A 22,876-nucleotide genomic window follows, 5' to 3' on the forward strand; every position below is an offset into this window, starting at 1 on the left:
ATTTTTATACTCTGTGAAAGAACAATTAAACCACTAATAAAAATATAAAATTGTGTAAAAATCCTCAGTGTACATTTTTGAATAAGATAAGTGGAAGTCAAGAACATATGAATGCTCATGCCAATCAATTGTTGTGCTCTGTGCAGTCCACTGATTGGTCGTTTTGACGGATAGAAGCCAATCTGGTGTCAAAGTAACATGGGAAATACCCTAAAAATACTCAATTTTATATTTTCATAACTTTTGAATCAATAGATTCCGCATCTTAAAACTTATAGTTTCAGATCTTACATGTTGAAAATTACAAGATTGTTAATAGTTAGACAATAATTCGTAGTCTTCTAAAGTAAAGTCTAGCCATCATATATATATCCAGGATCAATGTCTAGTAATTTTCTCAAGTTTCAGTCCAACAATCGACAGTATAGAATAGAAGCGCGGTAGAAACAGCGCTTGCGTGCCATCTACTAAAGATGGCGCCTTGCGGTATTCTACCATTTTAATCCTGCTGGGCCGGCAGCGTGTGTGAAAACTACTAGCACTGAAAGTCAGTCTTGTTTCATCGTCTTCAACGAATATGCCTACTTAAAGCAAGCAGCCGCGATTGTCCGCTTATTAGTGCGAGTCTCTGTCTTTTGGTGTGCACAAACAAAGTAATATAAACGAACCTTCGCGATCCACCTTGTGTCTTCTTCCTCCATCAATTTGTTCTCAAACCATCACTTCCTCGGCCCACTTTATGGTATGTATTCTTAATTTTCATCTTTTCTACAATTTTTTCGCCATTCGTTCCAAAATTTTGTCCTTTTCTACGAAGCTTATGTCATTCTTCCTGTGTAAAAGTATCCGTCCTGAATTTTAACTTCAGTGATTCAAAATCAGTTGTGAAAGTTCAAATCTGATGCATATCGTTTATTAAATATTTATTTCGCTGTTTTTCATATGTTTCTGTATAGTCTTGATTTTCGCTTGATATAGCTGATCTTAATTGTTTGTTTGTATGGTATTAAAATTTTTGATAGTGGTGGCGTGATACCTCATTCGATATTTTATCTTATCTCGCAATACCTTTTAGCTTATATTTTCTAGTTACACAAATATATGTATCTTAATTTTCATATTTACGTTGTTTAGGATTTTTACAGTAATTAAGTCTCATTGTATTTCAATATAATATTGCATTCCTGTTGGAACTATATTTGCGGTCATTAATTTCATCTTTTGTATAGTTTTCACTTATTTTTTAAAATTCTTACACTTTTCACAATTTTTTATGGTAAATATAATGTCTTATTTAAATGAGATCTAGAAAAATACTAATTTAAAAGTTAAACATTCTATTCATTACTTTCAAAGAATTTAAGAAATTAAAATTTAAGAATTTGTATCAATATTAACATTCAGTGTTGACTATGTAAATGTAAGCACATTATATCTGCGAAAACTCTTAAGGGGGGAAACTGCTAAGGAAATCCTGGAAATAACATCTTTTTTCCAACATTGTTATAAAGCAACGATACAGAATTTCATGCCGTGACATTGTCACGTCACGTTTGTTGAATGAAGATTTTTGCATTTTGCAAATTTTAGTACACGTTACTTTCGAGGAAAACATTTTTCGTATAACCGATGGATATTCAAGTTACTGAAAGCTGAATTCAGAATAGCGCGAAACTGTGAACATGAGAGTAGAGATTTAAAACACGTAACATCCATGAATTATTCCCATATCGTATAAAAAATTCTTTTACACTAATTTTTCATCAAATTTTTATTATCTTCTCCTTTTATATTCTATTAATTAAAAAATTGTAATTCTTTGAAATTCCCTCTAGTTTTTCGCATGTTGTATTAAATATTGAATTTTATTGTATGAATTTTTGTATCACAAAAAAAAAAAAAAAAAGAAGGATCGGAATTTCACTTTTTTCCTAAACGTAGGTTATTTATATACTCGTGCAAATCGCGTAATATAGATTCTTGTTTCGATTAACAAAGTTTAGAATTTATAAAAGTTTGTAGGACATGTGGTCTATTTTTATCTGGGAGACGTTTAAGTTTATGTTATGAAATCTTAATGTGACGTCGGTTCCTCGTAATTTGCACTTTCTTTTGCGCGCCTTGATTATTTCTGTTGCTAATGAGTTGATTTAGAGTCTCTTTGTGTGAAAACCAAAAAAATTTGTTAAATTTGAAATTCATTTAAATATATAATTTATCTCTTATCTCTTACATATCTATTTTATTAGCTCTATTAATTTCTACCTTTATTAAGTATTCGTGTTGTCGATTATATAATTTGTTTCGTATCTCTTACATATCTATTTTATTAGCTCTATTAATTTCTAACTTTATTAAGTATTTATATTGTCAACCGTTTTGTACATCATGTTTTATAGAAAATGTTTAGTCAGAATTAAAAAATACACGGAAATATTTAATACGAATGTTTTGTATTGTATTAAAATACCTATATAAATGTTCATTACTCGTTCTAAAAATCACCGATATACATCTATTGATCCTTAAACTTCTTTCTAGAGAAAATTAAGTAACGTACGTAAAAAAAAAAATTTTAACGATAATATAAAGAATAAACTTATGTTTAAACAAATAAATAAACCTACATATGTATGTAGGTTAACTTAAATAACAGAATGCGAGTAACTGAATTACATAGGATCAATTCGATAGTCCTTTATTATAGAAATTTGTAATTACCATTTCATGGAAATAGACAGACAATTTATAATACTCTTTGTATACTTTAAATTGTTAATTAGTGTATTTCTAGTGGATGACCATGTATTTCACATGTATTTTAAAAGTATCTCAAAATAATCCAATCTTGTGTTAGAGGAACATAAATATCGTCAAGGGGATGTTGCACGAATGAAAAATTACAAACATTTGATATTTGATCATCATTTCTTGGAGTTTATCTTTTTACCAACATTATGTGTTGAGTAAATAATTTTTTTTTACGTTTCCAAATATCTTTCGCTTTTCCTGGAGAACTTGTTTCCAATTGTGACACTTTTGCAATTCATATGCAATACGTATAATTGCCCTATATTTGAAACGTAATAAAAGAAATGATAGAGAAAGTTATCATGTATGATAGTAGTACAATATGTATACATACATATTCCATCGTGCACGCGTACATATATGTAACATCATGCAATGCGTGAATATAATGCTCCTTGGAATTCGAACATGTGTCTAACATACCTAGTTGCTTCAGAAAAAATAAAAAAAGAAAAAGAAAAGAAGTTGTTCGAATATTAATAGTTAATTTGTTCCTTCCACGAGTATCTTTTATCCATCAAAATTCTGAAATTTTTAAATCGAGCATAATTTTCCTTTCTTTTAAGTTAATTTCAACTTGCACTCTATACTAGTTTAAATTATACTAATATTTCTCTTTTGAATTTGCCTGCTGTAACATTCGTTAATTATATTTATATCAAAGCTAGGTTAATTACGTTTTCTTTACTTCGACGAGAAGCCTGAAATGCTTTCAAAATTTTCCCATTTTTTTGAATTACATTTTAATCTTAATCTAAAAAATGCTGTAGGAAATAATCACTTTCAGTAAATGGTGTTTCTTAATTCATACGTATTCTCCGATCCGTATTTTCATTAGCTATGCTATAGCTCTACTCAACCATAGTCGATTCAACCAAAACATGGTCATCCGTTACTCCGGTAAACGATGAGCTGATCTGCGCGCGCATTGATGTCTTTTGTCTCTGGGACCACACGGGCGTTGAAACAACGTCTGTCACAACGGACACTGTTTCTTGCCAATATACGTATACTTACACTGCGTTACATACGATCGTTGCGATGGACGTTATTTTGTAGCAGATACAATAAATGGTGGATCAAGAAGTTTTTCTTAGAGGGGGAGGGGCGAACGGTGCAAAAGTATATAAGTACATCGTTGAACGTTCTTTTATAAGATTTAAAATTTGCTTGTAATTTATATTTTAACATCTCTATCTGATGCTATAGCTTAAATAATTAAATTCACATTAATCGTGCATATACCCAACAAGTTTCGGGATGTGGCATTATAGGTTCAAATAAAAAGATCTTTTTCTTTTTAATGTGTACTTCGAAGTGCGCGAAAAACTATAAAATAATTTATTTGTATAAATATGCAACAAAGAAGTTTCTTGTAATAACAATAGTTCACAATAAACGAATCGAAAAATGTTTGTGAATTATCGGGAGAACGTTCTCTATAAAATATATATGTATATCACGCGTCTTATAAACTTCCGTACAACCTTTTCACGTGTGTAGAATGCAGAATATGCGTCAAAAAAATCCAACGTCTGTTCTACTATAAATATTTTGAGGAAGAAGTAACGTACATTCTTAGTGTGCAGCTTTCAATATATACGACAATATATTCTTATAACGGACATCACGCAACGGACATTGTTTCAACGCTCGTGTGGCCCTAGTCTTAACCTCTGAATCTTCGGTACACACTTATGTTTGATTATTAGATTATTCGAGTAATGTAACGGTTGAAACACATGTATAAAGCCATGGTAATCTCTAAATTTCGTATGTCTATACAAATTCCAGTCTGATACTATTTGGAAATGTTCGATTAATTTGTCATTTTGAGAAAGAATGAGATAAAATGCAAGAACTTCGTTGCGTCGTTTAGTCGATGCGGATCCTTGATTATCCTTTCGCTATGCTTTTTTACTTTCGTACATATGTAGAATAATTCAATAGCGTATCCCTCTCAGATGTCTTTGGAAAGTATAAATACACGGATGGATACACGTTAAAAATATAGAACCTAAACAAAGACTCGTTTCAGCCACTGAGTAGGCACTAAATATTATACATTGGATATTTAATACAGTAGGTTATGTACAATTGGAAATGTTTCGGACAAAAGTTATATGGTATTGAGAGGACATACTGTGCTTTTATCTATTTGACTTTGCGTTGATGGCCTTCAAACGGATATATCCAGTTCTTTTACTGTAGCTGACATTTAGACGTCTCGAAAACACAAAAGCTTGCGTCTTTAGTACCATCCGCTTCTGCTTACAAACATCCAAGTTTGATGGAGCGATGCAAGGAGTTAGGTTAAGTTAGGACTGTTATAGAAATACTAAGAAACTGCGGTCTTGTGTTTGGGCAATGGCGTAGCAGGAGTAATATTATGAAAAACATCTTTATGTGTTTCGGTGGAACATATCAGGTAACGAATTTGAAAGTTCATATCGATGGTTGATAGTCGATGGTGAGGAAGACACAAATTTGTAATGTTTTGAAGATATCTGATTTCGTCAATAAGAACGTATATCGAGAAACGAAGAAGTCCAAAGTCTTTAGAAGTCTCTCGTATTTTTTCAAATATTTGAGCGTTTAAAGTTAAATAGCACGTACTGTATATGTATGTGTATTCTGAGCATTTCTGCACTTTTGAGTTTCCCATAAATGCATGGGAACACATACACAGTTTGGTCATTTCATCATATTTCTGAAGAGTGGGAATTCTTAATTCTTTCTATCTATATAACAATAGCGATTAATAAAATTATAGTAAAAGTGGTTATTATATAGAAGTTATAAGCACACAATAATAGATAAGATGTATAGACAGGTGTTAATGAAACACGAAAACATTCTATTCCTAGTAAAGTTACAAAATACATCAATCAAAAATTAGCAAAATATTCGAAAAAATTATTTTAAAGAGAAATAGATTAATGTTTTATTTATAAAAAATATCCCAAGGATATTTCAAAACTGTATTAATTAATAAAAAAAAATTTGAAAATGTTCTATATAACTTTAGAACAGACTTGTACAATTTTTTAACGAGTTTTCGTGGAATTGTATCTCGTTTGAAATATAGCGTTTAAAGCTGTCGATTAAAATAATTGATTGAATATTAATAAATGCAAATATGTCTTACATTTAAATATTTTATATCCACAATGACGCAAATCCTTGCTTCAGCTGCTGTTAAATAATCATAAATTAAATTTCTAGTAAAAATAGAGTACATTTTTTGTGTACATGTATTGATATTCACTCAGTGTAACAATTTGTAATACTTGGAAATGTTTGTGTTTTGCGTATGTGATAAATTTGTGCTTTTTGTTCATTAATATGCAAGCAACATGGTAATTGTCTGAGGAAAAACATGCTATGTAAAAATTACATTTGAAATACAAATTTCTAACTACGACTCATTTACGTGTGCAAATCACTTTTTTCCACACAAAATTACAAATACTGATCTTCTTTGAATTCATAATCGTCGTATGTTACATTAGTACATATTAATTACGTAATTGACATGTTTTATAAATAAATCTTATTCCATATATCTTATTTATTATCACCTCTTATGCAGTAAAATATTACGCAACGTAAGATAGATTATTTTATAATCTCTATAATCTTTATTTTATAATATTTTATAATTTTATAACCTCTGAAAAATTAATAATTCTGACTTATACTCTTTTGTTCGCCCAGCAGAGGAATATACGGCAACCATTTAAAAAACATAATAGAACTTCTACAAAAGTTATCGTTTCAAATTGTGCTTCTCGATGTAAAATCCTATCTTAATTGCCCTGTCTTCCTCCGTTGTTTTCTTCGTTTCCCATGTTTCCTCTGTTTTATCAATAGTATTGAACTGGTTTGCGCATATACAAGTCATAACTTATTCGTACGTCAGAACCAGGCAACATTAACTTCTAAACATTGAATTCCATGCATCGCACGTTATCATTCTCGGAAAAATGTGACACAAACATATGCTGAAATTCCTGTGCTTCACGTATCCGAGGGCATCGATTCGCAATCACGATTGTACGTATATTTCCAATGAGCAATGAAAACATTTGGATAACGTGAGAATAACGTAGGAAATAATTCATCGTTTAAACATGGTATACACAATGGACTGCGATTTGTCGAAACAAACTGCACGTATACAATGGAACTCGATTTACTCGAACTCTATCTACCATGAATGAACATCGTCGGAATGCGTAATTTATCGAACTCGTTGCTGAGCTCCTGTTATTGCACTAACCCTTCGCGGCGTACCGCTTATCCGAACTAATGACATTCGTAAAACCAATCGTAATGCGTCTTCTGTTGACCCTTTTAGTGCCGAACAACGATATATCGTTGTTAGCAACGCTTGTGAAAAGTGCCAACGACGATGTATCGTTACGTATGCGATCCCGCTTTACTATTCACATCGCGAGACAACTTTATCTCAAACTAAATTTGTAAATCGTTATAAATGGTTGAATTTCTCTGCGGAAGTCCTGTGTGAGATATTCCATAAATTGAAAAAATTGCTTATAGGTTTAACTTTCTGTTATATTCCGCGATGGTTAATACCGAGAATGTGTATACGCCAGTGCCATAAGATAAAAATCCGATACGGGAGATTTGCTTGAGACCGTAGTTACAGGTTTCAGATAAGACTGTTTAGAACAGAATATCTCCTTATGTTTTACAAAATAATCTTGCATCGACAGGACGAGAGTAAAACTTTCGGCGGGCCTGTGCGAACATCGCGCACAATCTGTAATCTGTGCAATAAAGGATTACACGGTGTTTACATTAGTGATCATCAATGCTAAGTAAATTATTTGTGTGAGTAATAATAAGTAAATATTACACATTTTCAATAACCGGATGACTATAAATGTATATAATAACGTTAGAATGTTATTTCAGTGATGTTGTTCTAGCTCATTTGTTCTGAAGCAAGTAATCCTCACGCTTACTGCGCATCATGGGATTATCATTTAGTTTTGTATTTTAATATTAGGAATTGTGTTATATATAATTGAGAATACAGTATTTATGCTTTATACTCTACGTGTTCTACATCAAACTATGACCAAGCCATGATTCTTCTTATTTGCAAATACTGTGTTTATAAAAGAGAACTGATTTTTCCATTATTTCTAACGATTTTAAATAAGTATTATTAGTGTGATATTCAACAAATATTGAAATACAATTGGCATTAATTTATTCTCCCTTTATTTCGTAATATGTTCCGTTTTGAATTTTGTAAATATCATTCTTACATTTCTTTTATGATCTTTTTCTCAAAATTTACCAATTTACATTAAAGGTAAAGTACAATTATGTTATATATTATATAATATATAATAAAAAATATATAATATATATTACAATATACGCTTAAGTACAATTCCTTCTGTCGCCACTAAAAAGGTTAATGATCGAGAAACGGGATACGTTCTCCTTAACACGTTGACTGTCACGTCACCCGTATTCGGGTGACAGCAAAGTTTTTGTCGGGGCCGTGTCGCCAATATTCGGGAGACACCAAAAGTTTTTAGCGTACCACGTCGTCCATATTCAGGTGACAGTAAAGGTTCTGCTAAGACCGCGTCACCCACATTCGGGAGACACCAAAAGTTTTTGGTGTACCGCGTCACCCGCATTTGGGTGACAGCAAAGTTTCTGGTCGGGTCGTGTCACCCGTATTCGGGTGATGATTATTTGACTACCTGCGAAGGATCGTCGTAGGTATTTGAAAAGATACTCCACAGGAAGTAATCAAACTATTGAATTGTTATAAAAGTAATACGAGAATGGTTTATTCAGAAAATTATTTAGAATGTAAAACTTTGAAACATTCTATACAAAGCTAAGTTTGGTCGGGACAATTTGGACAATAAGTTGTTGTTTTCTTTAAATTCTCCCGTGTCTTTGATCGGTCCGTCTGACGTCTTTTATCTGCATAACATAGTTTGCATGCGCGTCTAATGCTTTCTTCCGGAATCATTTTTCCGAACGGCGATATTGTGCGGACTCCATCGAAGACAAGGATTTTTTGTATTTTCAGACAACCCTAATAATTTTGCAGCTAATAATTTTCTAAATCTTTTAATATTTACACCCTTCCTTGTGACAATTTTCTGATACAAGTAAGTTTATTATTCCGTCATCAACGAACAACTCAAACACATCATATGGATTGACATCGCCAGGTAATTGTCTAATGAGGCCGTCTGTCTCGGGGAAAGGAAATGACTTCTGCCGACCACTAAATTCATTCCATTCACCAAATTGAATTGCACTTTCCTCGGTGTCATCGGTTCTTCTTTCTTCCTCAATGACCAATTCTTGTAAAATCTCGTCAACAGTATCTTCGTTACATTCGATATCACTACGATTGCACTTATCAATATCCGAATCAGAATCAGACGATGTAATTCTATTTATATTTCGATTTCTAGGAAGTCTGGTTTCTTCCTCACGCTACTATCCGAATTTGTGTAAGCCTCGTAAAAGCTTTCTTTTTCACTGCTATTTGACTCGCTAAGAAATAAGTTTTCCATTTTTCTTTTCGACATTGTAACGAATTAGGGTATAGATTTTAAGTTATCTAAAATATCGGTGAGAGTACCTAGCAGAGTACGTTTGGTACAGCGGCACTCGCAGCCTGAAGGAGATTTCATTGAAAATACGCGCGGCAGTCAACGTGTTAAACTTATTGCTCCACCGCCTATGTATTCGAATAGGTGAGTATAAATTCAGTTATACAAACATTAGCTCCTATCACCTATACGAACGAAGAAACGATAGTGGAAAAGAGAGTTAGTGGACTCCCATTATCCGAACGACTCAGTTATCCGAATCGCCCTGCTTCTCCCGAACTGCGTTACTAGAAACAGGGACAAGTTCGTCCCTCAGGTTCCCCCACTGCCGTTCTATTCTCCTCATCGCGTCTACAGCTATCGTTGTAGATTGTATGCAGACTGTAGGCAAATGGAGGTGTGAGAGGGGAGACGGGTGTACAAATAACGTTGCGTTGTATAGATGCGACGCGAAGAGACGCAAGAGTGAGACATGCGACGTAGGGGTAGAGTGGCAATGGTAACGTCGAGGGACACTTGTCCCTCTTTCTGGTAACACTGTCATCGAACGGTTTTAATAACTGCCATTGTACTGGCATATAGTTTCACTCGTGTTAATATTCGAACACATAAATACGTAAATAATTTCTTCCTAAAAATAACGTATAATCGTACGATAGATTTTTACCGCAAAAATTATCTTGTTTTGAACTTTTATTTTCGTGTCGCAACAGCTTTATCATGTTCTTTATTTTTAATTATTTTTCATGTTTATTATTTTATCTGATAACAATTATTCGTAATATTTTTCGTCCTTACTTTCACAATGAGTATCTTTAAATTCTATTAGACACGTGTGAGATAGAAACAGAACATAAAATTATCCATCTATTCGTCTCGTCTCTTTTGTATTCTTTGACCTGTTTATTTCATTATTGTTATTACGAAACGATTTTAATACAGTTACATAAGATGAGATAAAAATCATGATGATTATCTTTATTATGGAACAGAACGTTGTTCCTTATGTAATAATGAAATGTTTTTTGTCGAAGTAAATTCTGTTTTCTTCTTCGTTAGATTTTATTTCTGAAGAAATGAATTCAGATTCGTTTTATAGATTAATAACGATATTACTCGGTAGTAGTGCTTTATATGTTTGTAATTTTTATATAGCAATCAAGAAAGAGTAATTTCACGATTTTAAGTAATTATATATCGCTTATTTACGTTACGTATCGAGCAATTCTTATTCTACAAAAATGAAATAATCTTATTTATTTATGTTTAATTTTTTATCTTTATATTTGGTCGAAAAATTTCTCAATGTTTTTAAATTCTTATAATTTGTTTTCTTCCATTAATATGATCTTATTCTTCTATTATTCTTCTATTAATATGATCTTATTATAAAGTTATTTTTGGAGATATTGATATCAAATTTAAGAGTAAAATTATGATACAAGAATTCACTATACAACAGAGTAAATTCTATAGTAACTGAATCTTCTGTTGCGTGTACGAAATAAATAATCGTTTAGTGATTATCACAATTATAATGCAATTATGATAACTCCATTTGTCAGTATGTAATTATCCATTTATATTATAAATGAATTAATTTTACACAGCGAAGTGAATCAAATACGTTATTTTACCTGTTCGCAATGGAAATGTCAGTTGTGCTGACATTATTCATTCTTTCTTCTTGCAAATCGGAATGTCAGTTGTGCTGACGCACTGTTTCGTGTCTCACAAACGTTACCCCGCTTTATGCGTCCGAAAATACCTTTCTTTTTTGCTAATGTAATCTACTCGACAGTGTAATAAAAATTATTTCATCGTAAAGTCAAACGAACCTCCCTTAATTTTCATTACAAGGATTATTCGTTTAAGTAATTATTAGTAAAACTGTATGTGAAGTTTGTCAAAATTAAAGAGGCTTAGTTGTTCGAAGTTGAATAATTGTCGAGAAAAAGTCGAAAATATGAATCGTATATTCGAAGCTACTAACGAGGTATATTTTCCACCCTATAGGTCCATGCTAATTACTCTGTAATTTTCAGAACGTGTTCGAAATATTTATATTATTAATTAATATTATATTATTTATTTTTTATATTTCTTTAAGTATTAAATATATCGAGCTTCTGGTTAACATTGCTCAACAAGCGACTTAATATTTTGAAAAAAAAAAAAAAAAAAAAAAAAAAAAAAAAAAAAAAAAAAAAAAAACTTTATCGAACCTGTGCCGAACATAACGCCTTTACGTACGTTGATATTGCTACGAAATGTGATAGCCAACAACGAATATTTCGATAACGGCATTGTTAACGGCCACCTAGTGGTCAGGGACGTGTCCTGAAAATTATGCAATTTTTGTAGTCGGAAGATGAGACGTTAGATCTTAGTGCGCGATTAGCAACGTATTTTGCAAATACAAATTCGCAGTTACGTCGTTATTACATTGGAATGGCGATATGTCTGAATCATAGATTATCTTTCTCATTACATGCGTCACACGTATACGACGCACTAGTTGCTTTCTACAGTCCTCAGCGTCACACGTATGTAAACTAAAAGCTCTAAAAACCGCTTGTATTCAAACATTTTCTTTTGTTATATATATAGAAATATATGACGTATTACGTAGCATATTGAGAACCTTTTTTTCTTTTTAGGTTAACGCAGTAAAATTGTATATTGATGGAAAGTTGAAATACCAATATGGCATTTTCTTTAATTGCAGTTACCAGTAACGGCTCAACTATAACTTCTTTTCGATAATTATAAATTATTCTTAATATTCATGAAGTTAAAAATTTAGGCCGCGGGCAGCGACTTTTTCCTTAACCCATTTGCATCATGACTCTGCTTAAGAGGACTGGTCCCTTCATCGCGCTTAGTCAGTCGTAGGTGTACTAAATGACATCCGAATTCCTCATAGAGTTTATCGAAAATTCACTGTTCAAAACGATTGGTAGACAATGTTACCTCGCAAACATCGCATCTTACATTCTTTATAACAAAGGAAAAAAGTAAAAATTATTTATTTAAAAAAAAATGATTTAGATTAAAATGGAAATAAAAAAAAGCGGATGCAAATGGGTTAAACGGCGATAGCGAATTTTTAAAATATTAATCTTCGATGCTTTCTCATAAATTCGGTTCTTAATTGTCGAGTTAGCAGTTGAGATTCAAATTAATTTATTCGGAAGTGTTCATAACTCCTGCAAGTTATGTAAAAGGTAATCAATTTTTCTGTAACTCTAGTTGCCAAAATTCTAAAAGTCTAAACCTAGATTATAGAAAAAAATATTATATAATTTTAGGAATCGTTGAATATTCACCGTCGTTTAATATTTTTGATGTTATCTTACGTACACTTCAATGTCATATGAACGTATATCAATCTTTATATGGGTTTTGTAACTCGTGCAAGCATGTCGGATATCAACACCGTAGTTTATATCCCTATCCTCCTTTTGTTCCTTTACCAGTTATAACAACGCTGGTTATTACATACAGTGGATTAAGAAAAAGAGATAATTTCTTGTGAATATATCTTCTTCTATAACTGTTCGAATAAATTAGTATTCGTAAATGGCTACTGTTTACGTGTATTCGCATTCGAAATTTGCCTGATTCAGCGAACCTATGCCTAGTTTAATCGTGATCTTGCAATCCAATATCAATGTCAAGTGAACGTACGATCGAAAAATGGAAGGGGAACGAGTCGCGTGAGAATCCCAACTTGTTGACATTCTTGTTGTTGATAATAGCCAGATGATACTTGCCAGATCGTTTAACCTCTTTGCCCTACGGCATCGCGTGAGACTCGCGATATGATTCACGGGTCAAGGAAAGAAGTTACGTTTGTAATTGATATATATTGTTCATTTGTTTCCACAATGACATTATTGAAAATTTGTAGTTGTTGAGTTAGTAACATACAGAGGAAAAAAAAGTTGTCATTGGTACTTTTTACGAGTCGAGTGCTGTAAGTGAGGTTATAGAACTTACCATACGAGGCGACTTGGATCGCTATCGCATTGTGGCGTTTCCAATTAATATGCGTATCTATCTTCGTATGCGATAAGCCTCTCGAAAATAATTTATAGTCATCGAGAAGAAGTTATAGTTGAGTCGTTACTTGCACCTGTAAAGCAAATAGCATATCGGTATTTTAACTTTCCAGCAATATACAATTTCATTGCGTTAACTTGCAACGAGGAAAGAGAGAGAGAGAAAACGAATTTTATTGGTCGGTTTAGCGCATTTGAACTCTCGTCGTACTTTCAATTGTCTCCGGCAGATATTTTCTATTTCCACATTAGCGCCAATTTGGAAACGTTATTTCTAACGATAGATAGTGAAACAAGCGTTACTCAAGGATAATTGATAACGGAATACGGTCATCAAATTGTTTCCAATTTTCAAAACGAATCCTTTTGAAAATGAGGCCTTCTTTGAATTAAATTCGTCCTTTGGAAGATACTATCTTTACGATAATAGTAGTATTTTTGTTATCAACTCGAGGCTGTCGTAAATTCTATTAAGTGTATACATATACATTAATGTAGATACATATATATTATCTATCTTATTAATAACGGATTTAACATATTTTGTAATAAATTATTTTATATGATAAGCAACTCATTTTCAAGTTTAACGTTCGCATTGAGATTGATAACATTCAGTTTTCGAAGCAATTTTGGAAATTTTTTAATTTTCACCTTTGTTCATATGCTGCTAGATTGTATGTTACATATTAGGATAAACCTAATTGGAACCTGTGTAATTGGCGCGTAATTGAAACCACTTCGATTACTGGTGGAGAAATATTTCAAATAAAAGTTTGATGGTTTCGAGGGGAACGTAATATGACGCGATTGATTTTTCTATAAGAGAATGGACAGAGGACATATGTAAATGTCAAATTTTTAAGTTGTTATTGCGTTATATATCACTGTTATTTTTCACATATAGATTCTTCTAATACATCAAACATATTACGAAATCTCATAAATCATTTTTGAAATACTTCATCTTAATTTCTTATTCACCTAGAATGTTTCAAAGAATCGGTAAATATAGTATGTATTCATAAATATGTAAAAGAAGATAGAGCACCATTTAAAGAAACGAACTTCACCTCTATATGACCTCTATGCATTCTCCGTCAAAAATACTCATAATACGTTAAATTATATCTCTTCGAAACTGTTCAACTTTCATTTAAAACATTCTTCAGTAAAGTCATAGTCTTAGAAATAACTTCCAATGTATTGATATCGAGGTTCACAATACAAGGTAATAAATTTAGAATGACGCACGATGAAAAGCAAGAATTCTGTGAACGGGCATTTATTTATATAAACAGATTTTTTTTTTATATAAACGGTTATTTGTAGAAACGTAATAAATATAGAAATAACAATAATTGTATGGATAAGTGAGCTGCATAAGAAGATGAAAACGAACTACGTGGCGCGATGTAGGTCATCGTTCAAAATGAATATTTTCTCTAGAGGTGGATAAAATTTTGAATGGGAAGTGCGAGAAAAGTGTGCCTGGATGTTTAAAGACTGTTAGCACAGTGTAAAAGAGAAAGGAGGCAAAGAGTGATTAGGAAAAGTCGGTCGTGGTGTGAAATATTAAATGAGGTATACCATGGAATACATTAAGATAATAATTGTAAACGAGCCTTTAAGCACATTGTCTTTAACAATACAGAGTTATCGTAATACAAAGCGTTGGTCTCATTTGTGAATTTGTATTACAATTTTTCAACGTTTATATCGACGATTATTATATCAACGGTTTTCAATATTTATATTATATATATATATTTATGTACAGTTTGTAATTAAAGATGTTACCGACAGAGATACAATTATTTATCGCTTGAAATTTTATCGGCGCTGCAGTGAGACCTTCCCTTGAAAAGTAAATTTTAAATGACTTTAAAGATCATTTAGAAAATCAAATTCCAATGAGTTTCTGCATATGCAAATTACTACCTATACTCTGAAAGATATATACAATACATATTCTTATTTTCCAATGACGTATTTTTTTTGTTTTTATCAGATTTGCCATCTTATTTTCATAGAGTATCAAATTCTTCCACTTCGAAAATGAGTTCTAAAAAAATTTTATTTGATATTACCTATCGGTGTAAATTAATGATTTCCCCCTTGGTATGATGAAACTAGAGTATATTCACCGAGGGGGAAACCTACTAGATATTAGACTCATAAATTTGTTTAAAATCTCCCACGTACTGTCAATTTGCTGTTCAGAACCTACATTGTATCTATTATATCTACATCTAATTATACATACATACATACATATATATATATATATACAACATCTAATTATATATATATATATAACAGCAAATTGACAGTACGTGGGAGATTGTATATATATATATATATATATACACACACACGTATACGTAAATAAATGAAAAATTGCATATGATTTATTTTTATATAATTCTGTGCAAAGATTAATTACGAAACTTTAGTTATTTCATTTGCTTGTTAGTTACTTTAACTAAGCTGAAAGAAAAGTTACTCGTAAGAAAAAGTAAAAGCGAACATTAACAAGTTACCACTTTAATAACATAATATCTATATCGAATATGATACACCGGACGCCAGTCATTCTAAGCCCCACGTTTCGTAAATAATTCCGCTCGATTTCTGAACGTTTTATTCGTCATTCCTGAGAGTATTATAACACCCTGCACAAATAACTTACAGCGTACTACAGAAAATATTCTTTAAATACATGTATAATATTTAGTCGTGTTGGTGTATAAAATGTATAAAATTCTTTGAATTTAAAAGTCAAAACTAATTTTTAATAGGTAAAAATTAAGCATTTTTAAAATTGTATAAACTGTGACATTAAAAAAGAAATAGTGAATTTATAACAAAATGCAAGATATATTTGTCACTATTACCATTATATATAAAACATTTCTCCGCATTTTCAATAATTAAAGAAATGATACAGCTGTATTATAAGAATTCATTGATAATCTCAGCCGAATCGTCGACAAAAAATAAGTATTATATCTGCAATATATTCTTACACGTGTTATTTTTACAAAGAAATATGTATTTCAATATATTTTTTAATACATGATGTGTACATAATTTATGATGATGCATCCTGTGAATACATTATTAGAAATAATAATGGGCTCTTGCTTAACGAGCTTAGTGATGCATCTCTTTATCGTTATTTATTATTGAAGAAAGCAAAAGAAGCAGATATTCTAATTTCTAATCGAGTTGAAAGCTAATTTCCTTTAAATTTCTTGAGAAGTGAGTTTACAACGCTTATTCCCGCCATTACTCGTTATTATAGAAAGTAAAAGAAGCAAGAACTCTGGGTTCTAAGTTAATTTCGTATTGTTTGAAAATCGCATTAGTGCAGATAATACCAATACTCTGATGCAATATTTTCGCGCTGGTAAATGTAGAGGAATAGTCATCCAAGCCATATGATAATAATAAGGAAAATAGAAAAGATTTCTATGACGCTAAGTCATATATGGCGCCTCCTACGAGACATCTGGCGATTTATAGTTGAACTTTCGAAGACTAGTGTGCCCGCGCTTTGATATGCACTGCCGATCATAAGTATTTCAATACTTCTAAATCATTATAAATATCATTTATTGTAGCTTGAAAGTACGTACAAAATTTCTTCATAATAATAACATTTAATTGTACGACAGATTTTTAACAAAAAATTATCTTATTTCGTTTGCGTTCCGCAAAACTTTGAAATAATTATAAGAAGCTTTATAACGATGATAATAAGTTATACTAGAATATATGGAACGATGGAGACAGAAATCTATACAGACACTGTGTAACGTCACTACCCGTCCAGAATGATATAAATGCTTTTAAAATATTAAAGAAATGTTAATACATTACAAAAGATGACAAGTAACAAATTTAATAACACTATAAATAAATATAATGATCTTACGAACACTACAGTTCAATAGAGGTCACTGTACAGCGGTATGCTTAATATGGATTTATGGATTATTTTATATATGAAATGAGTACCACGTATAATGTTGATCTTTAACCGAATAATCAAACTGTTCTTTAATTAAAAACTTTTACAATCGTGAAATTAAAAGATAATAAATGCAAACCAATTTTAAGTACCGATTGTAATTTTCTCAAAAATATATAAATATGACATAATTCATTATAGGAATTATATCATATGTGTGTATAGATAAATCGAATATCTCATACGTACGTATATCGAACTCTAGTCTCGAGGCAAGTGCTACAATCTTCGAATTGTGGAGAATTTGTCTTATTGCATTTTTCGAAGAACAAAAAGAAAAGACAAATTCAAATTTTAGAAATGAATTATTTACTATAAATCCTCCCATAACCAAACGAATAGTTAATCAGTTTGACTTCTAAAAAATGATGTATCAAACATAATGTAATTTATTATTACAATTTTTATTTTCCACCATACTTATACATAAGCAGTTGATTTTTCATTTAATTGAAAATTATAATTCATTCGAGTGATTATTTGACGTTGAAAAGGGATACCTGAATATGTAAATAAAATAATATCTGTTAATGTGCATTAATATGTTTTTATGAATATTCACTCATTTCATGGACTTTCAAGAGTCAAAGCTCACGCAACATACTTCTCTGTTTGCGTTTTTACCACATTTATCAACAATGTAATATTGCCTGATTATATTATTTATTATATTACTATTATTTCAATAGAATAAAACATTAGCATTTGTTATTAATTATTATGTCAAAATTAATAACATCGACGTATTTTAAATTTTCGCATAATTGTTTTAGAATTTGCACGATAAAACACATACTTGACAAATTGTCAAACGTCATTTTCTCAGAAGTGAACGATCCTATGAATAAATATTATTCTATGTTTCCGACTTGTTTTCACAGGGAGTGCAAATTTTATATTTTATATTTGTATGATGTATAACATACATGAAAAAAGGAAATAGTCCTGGATATTTTAATTTTATTATGATAAATTTATCACACAAATTTATTAAGTTCATATAATTTTCTAAAATGCAAAATATGATATAATGAGAGGATTTATAAATTGGACTACTTAGACTAGAATTAAAGACTTAGATAATTGATTGATATAACAAGTATTAAACTTTAACATTGTGACCAATTCTAAACCACTGAAATTGATTAATAGTAATACGTATATAATAAAATATATTGTGCATGGTTATTACTGCACACTTAATATTTGCAGTGTAATTGTATAGATTCTATGTAATAAGAATTACACAGGAATCTGCATACAAGTAAACTATAAAACATAAATATTCCACCAATTTCGTAATTGATTGTATGTTGGCCAATCGTTAATAAGTTGATGATTATTTAACCTATGGCAATATACATAAATGAACAGGCAAGGTGTTGTTCACATTATTAACTCTGTCTTTCTCTTATAGGTAATAAATTAGTGATAAATGTAGAATGCAATAAAATATTAATTAATTATTATTACGAGCTTGTATGATAAACGGATTATTAATATAAATAAGAAAGTAATAATATTTCTTTGATATAATGTTGGTTTTTACTATGCTTTCGAGCCAGTGTTATTCTTATCCTTATTACTACGTAGTAATTAGTGTCACATTTTTTAAACGATGGTATGCTGTTTCTGTGCAAATTGCTTTAATTTTCACTCCACTCTGTACAAACGCGAAATTTTTTTACATATTTTGTCGTTCGTACCTCTCACATATTTCATACACTTCTTCATCATCTATATATATATATATATAGTGATTCGTCATAAAATGTCCATTTTTAACGATTCCAATGTAAAATCGAATTTTTTTAAATATCAAGATTAGCGAAATGTAGGAATGAAATATCGGAAAGCTAGCATCGATATCAATTTAGTTCTACATTAATTCCCAGATTTCCAGACGTCTTTGCGATTATTATACTTCCATGAAAAGCGATAATTCTTAAATTAATCATCAATGGTATTTTTGTATTGTTTTTGAAAACTTTTATAAACTTTGTACCCTAGTCTTTCGACTCTTATCAAAGAATTACCCAACTATATCATCAACAGAATAATATATCTTATCAGACTCGAAGTATGTGCTGTACAACTGAATTTATCCCGTTGCGAAAACCGATCCATGGGTTTTTTGATCGAAACTTCGCAAAAGATTCCCTTGGCATCGACTATTACTAAGATGACCTTGAAAATGTCTTCGACCAAATATGTATTTCATCTCAGACTTATCTCAACCAAACCAAATTCCCTGAAAAATTGTATATACGATCCTTAAGTTCTCCGAATAAGCTCTCTAAGGAAAAAGAAGAAACGCTTTATCTTTTTGCGACATCATCGTGAACCTAACACGTGTTCTCAACAAGTGATTGCATAAGGGTTTCGACTTACGTAGAATAAGCTCCTGCCTGACTGTAACACTCACCTATTCTGGAACACTCTATATGTATATTTAACTAACAAAAATGTGCCGATGTCGGTTTGTTGTCCGACATTGCTGAAGAAGCGAGATAATTCTTGTTGATATGGCATATATAATAGTAGATATAATAATAGTAGCAACTATTGATACGCACAGATATGCTGGGCGATTCATTATGTAGAAAATTATATATACCAAGTCAGAGTTTCTTCTCATGCTCATGCCATATTGTGGATTTATGCTTTTATTCATTTATATATTTAGGCGTTTACCTTTTTCAACCCTCTTGTTTGCTGGCAAATACTCTTTGTCAACTCCTTTATTTGGTAACAAATACTCTTTTAGGCAATTGTTCTTTTGTTTGAAAAGAAATATTACTAAACGAAGGGAAAGAGAGATTCAAAAGACTCGCAATCGTCAGTTGGTAGCAGTTCTCAATCATTGTAGCGAAGGCGGAATGAAAACATGGGGGAAGAGTAGCCGATATTTCTTTGTATTTATTGTAGCATGTTTATACAGCTTGTTATAGTATTTCGATTTGAATCATGAAAATTGCTCGTTCTAACGTGGTTTGTTGTAGCATACCTTAATGTATCGTATTTGTAATTGTATAATTGTAATTGTAATTGTGTTTGCAAAATTTTTAATTTTTATTTTAATTTCCCACATTAATAAGATATCTTAAAGATTGTTTTCTTCTCTTTTCCAGTCAATAGGCGACGGAGGCAAGAGGAAGTGCAATTTCTTTAACTATTCTGCAGCCAGCAGATAGAAAAAAAATACTTCAAGATGAACAAAGTGGATTATATGGAGGTCACTGTACCTAACTATTCATATGTCTTCAACTTCGAAGAGACATTCATTCATATGGATACTAAGATATGGATGACGAAGAATTGGACAAACTGTTTTTACTATTGTGGCATTTACATGATCCTAATTTTTGGAGGACAGCATTACATGTCAAATAGACCAAAGTTTGAACTGAGAGGCATACTCGCACTATGGAACACACTGCTTGCAACATTCTCTATTATTGGATTTACTAGAACAGCACCAGAGTTGATTCACGTGTTAAGGCATTATGGGTTTTACCATAGTGTTTGCATACCTAGGTGATTTCATTTCTGTACCTTATTCTGTAAAGTATTCCTAATAATTAGAATATTACTTATTAGTTAGATATTATCATGGTACCATTTCTTATATTTGATATTCAAAGCTGTTGATATTTTAATAGTCTCACTCAGGTGTAGAATTCAATGCTTGAATGTGTATTTATTAGAAAATGTACTGCGGTCACGACACCCCTGATATACGAATATTTGAAAATTTTCAAAGCCGGACGGTTTGATCCAATGCTTGCATATTTTCTTTTCAGCTTTATCGAACAAGACTGTGTGTCTGGTTTCTGGACATGGATGTTTGTCTTGTCAAAGCTTCCAGAACTCGGCGACACAATCTTCATTGTGCTACGGAAACAACCACTAATCTTTTTGCATTGGTATCATCATATAACGGTTCTTCTCTACTCATGGTTCTCATACTCGGAATACACAGCATCAGCCAGGTGGTTTGTCGTAATGAATTACTTTGTTCACTCCATAATGTATACATATTATGCTTTGAAAGCAATGCGATATAGACCACCAAAGGGGATCGCCATGCTGATCACTACGCTACAATTAGCACAAATGGTTATTGGTTGCCTTATAAATATTTCGGCTCACCAGTACCTGGAAAGTGGCCAAATCGATTGCCACATTACGCGTGTCAACGTCAAACTTAGTTTGCTCATGTACTTCAGCTATTTTGTACTCTTCGCTAAATTTTTCCAGAAGAGTTATCTATCTAAATCTAATAACAAAGTAGGGAAGAAGATTTACGCTAATGGAACAGTGGAGTATGACAAGCTCAAGGCTAATTAAAGCACACTACAATTTTTGAAAACTTTTTCTATAGACCCTTTCCAGGAACATTCCTTGAAAACGCTTTTCAATAAGATTTCTTTCAAAGGCGTTATGAAAATGCATTTCAAGAAATGGCCCTTGAAAATTTTTTTTAGGAATCTTTGTTAATTCAAAGTCGTAAAAACTGGTTGCAGTAGGATAAAGGTGGTGAGAGATAGAGTGGAAATTACTTGAAGATATAGCACATTGAATTTTACAATAATATTAAATGTTGCACACTGAATTTAGTAATAAATTTCATAATAACTTGTTTAACGCGTGAGACGCGTTAAACACGTTATTACAGAATTAATGAAAGAAGAAGGAGCTTCTCCTTAGGGACGTCTTGAAACTTTTGTTTGTCTAGGAACGATTTCAAAATAAATTTCTTGATGAAATTTTTTCTTTACGCTTCTTTATGAAGTTAGCAAAAAATTTGGTAGAACGAGGATGGAGACATAATATTTAAAAACATAGTAAGAATGTATCATTTAATGATTGAACTATTTAATAATGAAGAAAGAATATTAGATTTGAACAAAATTCGTCAGCGAATAATTAATATATTCTTATTACATTTCATATGTTTGACATATTTATTGTTATGAAAATGTATAGATATGTTGAGATATCATAAAGAATATAACGATCTGCATATGTAAAGTATGATGGATAATATTAAAAAATATATATCCTGATCGATCTTTCGTAAGAACATCCGAAATCTTTTTTCACGTTGCTCGAAAAGAAAAGAAAACAAACACAAAGAATTGTTCCCAAATCTTGTTCTACCGAAATAACGATAAAAAAGAAAAGCGAATTACTTTTGAAGAAATCAGAAAGTATGGGGAAAGAAAAGCAGAAGTGAAATTTCATTAGGCCTACCTCCAGAACGAGCTAAGATATTCTTCGTAGAAAATAGTAAAACAAAACGATAGGTAATAATCGAAGACCGAAATCGCAATCCCAAT

The 22,876-nt window shown here is 31.3% G+C and overlaps 1 protein-coding gene and 1 long non-coding RNA gene across 2 annotated transcripts; one reads left to right on the plus strand and one right to left on the minus strand.

Moving 5' to 3' along the window:
- Positions 1-464: 464 nt before the first annotated feature.
- On the plus strand, positions 465-22,769 carry LOC139994970 (very long chain fatty acid elongase 6-like). Its single transcript, XM_072018068.1, has 3 exons — positions 465-742; positions 20,666-21,071; positions 21,338-22,769. Exons 2-3 carry the CDS (start codon positions 20,746-20,748, stop codon positions 21,882-21,884), a joined length of 873 nt encoding a protein of 290 aa, XP_071874169.1. The 5' UTR covers positions 465-742; positions 20,666-20,745; the 3' UTR covers positions 21,885-22,769.
- LOC139994977 (uncharacterized) lies at positions 20,912-21,341 on the minus strand. The gene is made up of 2 exons (XR_011801839.1): positions 21,203-21,341; positions 20,912-21,095 (listed from the first exon to the last, which is right to left on the minus strand). It is a non-coding gene; the product is annotated as an uncharacterized lncRNA (long non-coding RNA).
- Positions 22,770-22,876: the final 107 nt, after the last annotated feature.

This window comes from Bombus fervidus, chromosome 15 (assembly GCF_041682495.2).
Source record: "Bombus fervidus isolate BK054 chromosome 15, iyBomFerv1, whole genome shotgun sequence".
NCBI classification, from domain to species: domain Eukaryota; kingdom Metazoa; phylum Arthropoda; class Insecta; order Hymenoptera; family Apidae; genus Bombus; species Bombus fervidus.

What these genes read in the sequence shown, in the direction of transcription:
- LOC139994970 (XM_072018068.1), top strand. Translation starts at nt 20,746, where the DNA reads ATGAACAAAGTGGATTATATGGAGGTCACTGTACCTAACTATTCATAT. An exon ending in CATAGTGTTTGCATACCTAG is followed by an intron (nt 21,072 to 21,337) that starts GTGATTTCATTT and finishes TTTTCTTTTCAG; the next exon opens with CTTTATCGAACAAGACTGTG.